Raw genomic sequence first — 9,610 nt, 5'->3', positions numbered from 1 at the left:
AAACAATCTAAGTTTATATATGTTTCTACAAAGAAACACAACAAAATTACGTTTCCTTGATGTTACTAAAAAAATGTTCAAAAAAAGTGTCTTCAGTTTTTCGGCGTATTTTTGGCTCCAGATCTCGCGATTTCCGTGTACCTGATGTATATATATATACATATATATATATATATATATATATATATATATATATATATATATATATATATATATATATATATATATATATATATATATATATATATATATATATATATATATATATATATTTATATATATATATAATATATATATATATATATATATATATATATATATATATATATATATATATATATATATATATATATATATATATATATATATATATATATATATGTTGTATCTTGTTGTACGTGAATATATAGGGTAGGGTGGGGCAAGATGCCCCCCTTAACAAACTTTAACGTATATAACAAATACTTTTACATTTTCTTGTAATTTTTCTTTTTAATATCAAAGTCTACTTATAAGAGAAGACATTGGTAAGATAAAATAACTACTTTATTACTGGTGATAAACTTTAAAATTAAAAAAACTAATAACTGTGCAAGGAGACATCTTGCCCCAGCCGTGGGGCAAGATGCTCCAAAGAGTGCATCTTGCCCCAAACCTTTTAAACAGTTGTTAAAAATAACTATCAGTTAAAATACAAGCTAATAATAGTTCTTTATTAAAACTCTTTACATTTTATTAAAATAACTGAAATATAAACCCTGCAATTATTCTATGCAATTGTCTTGAAGATAAATAACTTTTTTTAATTTATATCACTAACATAAATGTTCAAATAACATATACATGATTATGATTCACAGTTGTAGCATAAGTCTGAATCATCTGGACCACATGAAAAGTAGTACCAAGATGTACATTTACTACATTGTGTCCAATCATCAAATGGTGGCACATGGTATGGACAAGAGCATATGGTGCATAGAGTTGTATCAGTGATAAAAATTTCAGAGGCAGAAACCATATCTTTCTTCTTTTTCGTTTGTTTCTTTATGCCATTAGGTCTTTCTGCTTTCTGCTTTTCAGGCTTTTTCACCTTTTTTGTCTTCAAATTTATTGATTTCATTTTTTACTTGATCACCTTATTAAGTGCAGCTTTTTCTTTACGCAATGTGACTGCTTGATGCTTTTTTTTTTACATTGTCGCTTCTTGAAAGGTGAAGAAGTAAGGTTTTCAGCTGACTCTGTCTTTCTCTTTCGTTGTCTTAAAACAGGAATTTTGGGACGTAGAGAAATCTTTTCCAAAATATTTAAGGGAGAATGAAGGCCAAGATACTCATCAACAATTGGCAAAACTGCATCATCAACAGCCTTCAATTTTGCAGCAGTAGTTATTGTGCTCATGATATTTGCCAACTGTAAAGGTGCAACAAGAGGCAAATTAGGCAATTCACTAGATTGCTGACAGATTTTCAATGGCTCAGCTTCATTAGTGAGCAAAGCTGCTTCAAAGGCTTCATCATTAAAAATAAGGTCATTTATTGGGTACAAACCAGAGCATCTAAAACTATTGATTGCTTTGTCATTGTTTGCAGTAAAGTTGTAGGCAGTTGCAAAAATACCTGCCATGTCAAAAAATGAAATTCTACGCCCCTGATGTGATAACATCCAGTTGCTTGCTGCTGTATTGTAGCCAACTTTTAATGGTTTAAAAAATGTACGATCTAAAGGTTGCATCTTGTGTGTACAATGAGGTGGAAGAGTTATGAGATGGATCCCATTGTCAAGACAAAAGTTAATGGCCTCAAGTGTTTTGTGACTTTGATGACCATCAAGTACAATTAATTGCTCATTAGTTTTAGATGCATGAGTCACAGCAACAAAATGTGTTAACCATTCAATGAATAAAGATGAATCAGTCCACCCACTGGAGCTAACTCTAATAATTGAGCCTGAAGGTGCACCAACAGCCAGCCTATCAGTCATTCGCTTACAGGGAAATATAAATAAGGGTGGGACATAAGTGCCACTTGCACTCATTGCACACACAACTGTCACAGTAGCACCTCTTTCTCCACTAGTTATTTTCGAAACTTGTCGTTTGCCTTTCATTGCAATTTTTTTTCCTGGCTTATGGACGTTTGTGATTCCAGTTTCATCCATATTCCAGAGCTGTTTGGCTGAAAACTTATGTTCCTCAAATAATGACTTGTATACTGAAAAAAAATGATTTACTTTTGGTTTATTGAAGCCAATGGCTTTGCTTATACTGGTGGCTTGTGGAGTTCGAATAGAAAGTTGTGGATTGCGAGACATGAATCCTCGCAGCCAATCCACTCCTGCCATTTTTGACTCTTTATTAAAAGGATTATCGATTCCCATTTGCTTAGCAAAATCATATGCTAGGCGACGCACATCTATTGTTGTCAAGCCAAATAATGCTGTTTTCATAATCTGAACTACAATCTTTAATTCAAATTCTTTACTAAAAACAGGAAATTTTCCACCCAGAGATAAACCACCAGCTGCTTTTACTTTTCCATCTCGATGACGGTGTAATGTTTTTTTATTAATACTAAATTCTGATGCAACATTCTTTAGACTGCAGCCCATCTTTATTACATCTAATGCTGACTTTATTCTATCATTTGTTGCACCTCTCTGTGTTTTTCGCACATAATTTCTCACCATTATTTGTAATGTTTAAATATGTATCTAAAGAAATATTAAAACCTTAAAATTTTAATTATATAAACATACCAACACATACACAGTATTATATAATTATTCAATACATTATTATTTTATAGATTACATAACATCTATAAATTAACTCTCTTTGAGTTAAATAAGAACTTACTAAAGTTACATATACATACAAAATTACTCAAGATTATTAACAATAACACGATGTTGCAATTATTAATGATGTTGCATGCTAAACACAGCTCCTTTTAGTAGAAATTGTATTATGCGCATGTAATAATATATGAAGTTGTATTAATACAACTTTATTCAGCTGAATGCAATGCATATTTGTAAAAGTTTTACAAATATGTATTGAATTGCAGCAATAGCATGTGATACAGCTTCATTTTACTTAGCATATACATTATAACATTTACTTAATATATAAAATTATTTTAAAAAGCTATTGATAAATATGTATAATAGTTATCAACATATAAACCAACATATAAACATTGTCAATAACTAAATTAGTAAATTACTAAATTACGTGAGGTAAGATGCCCTTTGAGGGCATCTTACCCCACGTAACCGAGGACATCTTGCCTCATCTGTAGTGAGTGCAAGTTTAATACAAATAAAATTAATTTTATTGCTAAGTTATAAAATTTCTTGACTATATATTATTGTGGGATAAATTCTCTATAAAACAACACATTTCTTACCTTAATCGCATAAGTATTGCCAATCCAATAAACATTTAAAATTAGAAGCATTTTACTAACAAAATACTCCAAAAAGTAATAAACCGATTTAAACCTCACCTACCAGCAATATTAAAAACATTTTTTATTCCACGATTTTGTTTTAATTTTATGAATAGTATTATAGACGGATAAAACATTACCGTCCTATGATACTCTCACATAAGCAAAAAGACTTCTTGCCCCACGGGTCATCTTGCCCCACCCTACCCTATATATATTTTTGAATATAAAGCATAAAAAAGCTGCGTACAAACTAAGTTTATTCTTCGTAATATTTCGATCTGTTTTTGCACTGATCGTCATCAGACGTAAAATATAATACAAAAAAACCGTAACAAATATTACATAAAAACGTCAAAGAAGACATAAAAACAAAAAGAAGCCATTAATGATTACATAATAACGTAAATATAAAACTAGCAAATATTATTTGACTCCTTTTTTTTGGATAATTTTTTTAAACAGATGTCTCCAACTGTTCGTAGAAATTTATGTAAATGTAATCATTTATGGCTTCTTTTTAATGTCTTCTTTGATGTTTTTATGTAATATTTGTAACGGTTTTTTTGTTTTTATATTTTACGTCTGATGACGATCTGTGCAAAAGCAGATCGAAATATTACGAAGAATAAATTTAGTTTATACGCAGCTGTTTTTTATGCTTTATATTCAAAAAAAAAATATATATATATATTATATATATATATATATATATATATATATATATATATATATATATATATATATATATATATATATATATATATATATATATATATATATATATATATATATATATATATATATATAAATATATATATATATATATATATATATATATATATATATATATATGTATAACAACTACTTACTGCAAAGTATTTACAAGTAACTAATGGTTACTTGTAAATACTTTGCAGTTGTAAAAAACATGTATAAAAAAAACAAAACACCATTAACGCTATCAATTGATTCAATTGCATCTTAAACAACAGTTATTGTTTTTTATCCAACTTGAAATGGGTTTGGGTTGTTGATATTATACCGGCGCCCGTAATTTTTTATTGTTTGTTTTTTTACAACCAATAAAAATCTTTTGAATAAACTTTTATTTTAATATAAATTATAATATAATTATATTATATGATTGTTGTAAAGCATGCAATCGTTACAGGGTTATTAATTTTTATATGCGCGTCAATTTTTATAAGCGTGTTTATTCATTCTTATATGCGCGTTTATCGGCGAATCAACCACCCATAAAATCTCTAATATAATTTTATGTAGGCAGTAGGGTTGATTCAAGCTTTTTGGTATGAAATTGATGTCTCTCAAATTGTATCACTTTACGGTCTTTTTAGAATAATGACAAGAAGCAAGATCAGGCGAGAACCATCAGGGAATATCGTGAAAATAAAATGGCAAATGTCAAGCTTGCAAGTATTCGAGTTTATAGTTGACAATGTGACGAAAGCTTGAAATCTCAAACCGCAGCTGCATATTGCTTGTCACAAGAGAAGTTTTTTACCAAATTTATCCAATGATTTGTACTTGAACTTGTTGGTGACACGTTCACAAAAAATTGAAGTGTAAAAGTTTGTATCTCAGTGACGGGGCCATTGAGGTACAAACTTTAGGGGGGAGGGGGCTATGGGGTAGTAGCCTCTCCCCCCCTCCTCCCTGGGACTTTTTTTCTGAAATATTCTTTTGTAAATTGACTATTATACTAACAAATGAAATTGATGAACTTGATTATTACGCTAAAGTACAAAAAACTAAAAAAGAAAGTTACTTATAAATGAAAATATGCGGCCTTTTTTTTTTTTTTTTTAATATTTTAGACCTTTTCAGCCCCATCGTCGGCGAGTGACAAAACCCGCCCCTATTGTATCATGGAGCTGTCTGATGTCACATTTAATGTACGTTTCGTCATCCATAATTATGCAGCCAATAAGTTATGTAAGCACTTCGTCATTAAGTGTTCGAGCTCGAGTTTTAACAACCAGTGATTGCTTTTCTTATTGGTTCGGATATTTAATGGCCCGATAAGACTTGAAATTGTAAAATTTACAATTTATAGGTTTACAAAATTTTCCTGACAAAAAACTCTGAAACTTTATACCTTTTGGCTCATTCTCTGTTCCCAATGGGCACAGGACGTCCTTGAACGTCCATAAGAGTTACTGTTAAGAAGTTAAGTAAAACTAGTAAAGGTAGAGTTTTAGTTCAAGAGATGACAATTTAACGTGAGTTTTATTTTGGCTTTTTTTATTTGCATGAAAAAAAAACTATTAATAAATTTTTTCAATTTCATTTTTATTAAGAGACGAAATAGCAAGGCTATTATTAATTGTGTGGATTAAACAGCAGGGCTATTTAAGTCACACAACTATGGAACAATGGTTATAAAACTGTTTAAAAAATGTTACTTTTAATCAAAAGATTTTTTAATGCTGTTACATTCATGTATCTTGTTGATACATGAATGTATCCATGTGTCTATTTTTTTGATTTATTCTTTCTTTAGAATTTCAATACACACTTTGCTTTAAATTTGCAGAATAATTTTCAGTGGATTTAAGATTTGCAAGCCCAAATCCTTGATAGGCTTAAAAGCAACAAACAAAGTGGAGATTTTATTTTGAATGATGACAAAAAACCAATAACTTCATCTGAGAGATTCAATATTATTGAAAATATTTTAAAAAAAAGTTCAAATGCAAGAAAATGCAAGGTAACTTCTAATGTTTACTCACTTTAGCAATAAAAGTCTATATTCTATATAGACTTTTATTGCCAAAAGTCTAGATATTAAAAGCTAAAAGTATATATATATATATATATATATATATATATATATATATATATATATATATATATATATATATATATATATATATATATATATATATATATATATATAAGGGTGCATCCAACGCCCCATACATTCAAAAATTGATCAGTCCCTATTCTTAAAACTTTCAATTGGTTCTCACAAAACACTCTGTAAAATTTTTTCAAAATTGAATGAGATTTAGAGGGTCAACTCAAGTCTGAAACTTGCAACGAGACCCTAAACAGAAGAAAAAGAAGTTTTTCAAATGTGTGTCATGTTGGGTCTCAAAACGAAATTTTATAAAAATTTCAAAAATAGTTAAAATTTTACACAAGAATTATTAATCTAAGTTTTATTGCACAAAAATTATTATTTTTTAACAAAAAATTAAAAAAAAAAAATATTTTTTCATGGTTTTTGTCGAAATTTTTTTAAATATATTTTTAACAAAAAAAGATAATTATTTTAAAAATTTTTATAAAGTTTTGCTTCTTTTGAGATCCAACATGACATACATTTGAAAAACTTTTTTTTTGCGTTTCAGGTCTCGTTGCAATTTTAAGACTTAAGGTGGCCCCCCCTAAACCTTATTTAACTTGGAAAAAATTTAACAGAGTTTCTTGTGAGAACCAATAGAAAATTTTAAGAATAGGGACAGATCAATTTTTGAAAATATGGGGTGTTGGATGCACCCTAGCATATATATGTATATATATGTACACAAATGTATATATATGTATATATATGTACACAAATGTATATATATGTATATATATGTATATATATATATATATATATATATATATATATATATATATATATATATATATATATATATATATATATATATATATATATATGGTATTTAAATTTGATTCAATATTTATTCATGCTTTTAGTTTATTCTAATAATTTTTAAGATTACTCAAATGGGAGGAGTGGGAGGAGCAACTCCATGGAAAACAGTTAAAAATGTTTTGAATGCTATCATGGAAAAACGCCATTATTTAGCGAGGATGGAAGAAAAGGATGAGGTAAATTTACAAGCACTCCTTATTATAAATGCATAAAAGGTGAGCATTGAATGCGAGTTTGTAGCTATTGTATCTTAAATAAGACTGAATTGTTTTTGTTAACAGTAAATAACAGAACGTAGTACATTGCTCATTTTCTCCTATTCGTTATTTGCAAATATATTTGCGGTCGTTTTTTATTTTAATTTAGTTTTTTTATGTATGACTTATTAAAACTAATAACAAGTATTTTAAAATAAATTTTTACTGTGGATGTCTTTTAGTTTGTTGACTTTTTGGAAATCAAAAGCAAAGTTTATTTACTTTGCTTTTGAATTTAATTGTTTATTTTTGGTTTTCTAAACAGGCTCTATGATTGATAGACAATTTTGTGATAAATGTTATTTCTTTAGATACTATTTTTTGTGACAAAACTTGGGGAGGGGGTGGGGGCAATGGGGTAGTAGCCCCTTCCCCCCCCTACTTTTTTTCAGAAATATTCTTTTGTAAATTGACTATTATACTGAATTGGACTATTATACTGAAGAATGAATATATATTATATTAATCTTTATAGACCCAAAGTGGACGGATGAAAGTTGTTGTATTTGTTACGTCTAAGGACGTCCGAACGGACCATTTTGGACGTCCGTGTGCCTATTGGATTCGATAAGCCGTGATTTTGCGTGAACGACCGTCGAATTAAATTGAAACTAATTGCTGCTTTCTTATCCTTAAAGCCACTCTTTCTTCCAGATCCTTTTGTTTGTTCGATACATAAAGAGCTCTTGTATTGTTTTATGACCATTTAAACAGTAGTATGGTTGATTCAGATGCTTTAGCGATTGAAAGAAACGATGCAGAACGGTTTTGTAGATATATGTGCAGAATTTTTTGTTTGTTTTTTTAACTGTTTCGATGTGATTAGTGACATGTTTTAAAACGAAATTCATTGTTCCGAATTTAATAATCGCATGCATTTACGATGAAACTAGTTTCTTGCACTAACAACCCTGATGTAACATGTTTGTTCTTTTTTACAAACTTTATACAAATATGTAAAAAAAAAAAAAAAAAAATTACCAATAAAGATATCCATAAAAAATAAAGAATAAAAAACGCGGAAACTCGATGTCAAGAAGATCTTATAAACTGCTAAAACATTCAGTTTAATTTTTATTTAGGTGTCCCAAGAAGTCCTTACGGTCTTATCACAGAGCACCGGGGATGAATATTTACATGGAAGTTTACGCTTCCTACCGAACCAATGTCGCAAAACTTGCCCACAGATGGGGTTTGAATCGCGGATCCTATGTTTCAGAGGCAAGTGCGTTACCACTGTGCCACGACTGCTCAAAATTATGCTGCTCAAGTATTGAAACTTTTATTATTTGAAATTGAGTTATTCAAAATTGTAAATAAACATTTTTTTTGTTAGTATATTAATGCTGGTTGTGGTGCGTATTAACTAAGTTGTTGAGTTTTTTGAGAGGTAAATTCCCGTAAATATTGGTCATAGTTTTCTGAACAAAAGTTATGATTCGTGTCGCTACCATTTTAGTAATCATAAACAGAATTTCTATATTTTCTTTGTTAAAATCGATGTTCAAGTTATCGAAACTGATGCTCAAGTAACCTATATGCAACAGGCTGTATTTCTTTTTTTAATACTACAATTATGTCTTTCAACTTCGCTTTTTATATTTACCATGAACTTCTTCAGGAAATGCAATATTAGGAAATTTAATTTTATTATTTTTATTTCATTAGTCATTTTAATAACAATTATCTTGTAATAAATAGTACAATAGGTTCTATTTGATGTCATAACAAGTACATACATAAATACATACATACATACATACATACATACATACATACATACATACATACATACATACATACATACATACATACATACATACATACATACATACATACATACATACATACATACATACATACATACATACATACATACATACATACATACATACATACATACATACATACATACATACATACATACATACATACATACATACATACATACATGCATACATACATACGCACACACATACATACATACATACATACATACATACATACATTCATACATACATACATACATACATACATTTTTATTTATTTATTTTTTTTTATTTATTTTTATTTTTATTTTTTTTTTAGGTGCCCCAAGAAGTCCTTACGGTCTTGTCACAGAGCACCGCGGAAGTGCATTTAACCGGGAAGTTCACGCCTCCTTCCTTACCGTGGCGCGAAAATTTATACATACATACATGCATACA

The 9,610-nt window shown here is 28.8% G+C and overlaps 1 protein-coding gene across 1 annotated transcript; it reads right to left on the bottom strand.

Annotated features, from left to right (window-relative positions):
* Positions 1–1,134: 1,134 nt before the first annotated feature.
* Positions 1,135–2,688, bottom strand: LOC136078643 (uncharacterized). The gene has a single exon (XM_065794427.1). The coding sequence runs from the start codon at positions 2,686–2,688 to the stop codon at positions 1,135–1,137; it is 1,554 nt and encodes a 517-aa protein (XP_065650499.1).
* Between the last annotated feature and the right edge of the window lie 6,922 nt (positions 2,689–9,610).

This window comes from Hydra vulgaris, chromosome 03 (genome assembly GCF_038396675.1).
Source record: "Hydra vulgaris chromosome 03, alternate assembly HydraT2T_AEP".
Taxonomy (NCBI): Eukaryota; Metazoa; Cnidaria; class Hydrozoa; order Anthoathecata; family Hydridae; genus Hydra; species Hydra vulgaris.
This window is presented reverse-complemented; position numbering and strand designations above follow the sequence as displayed.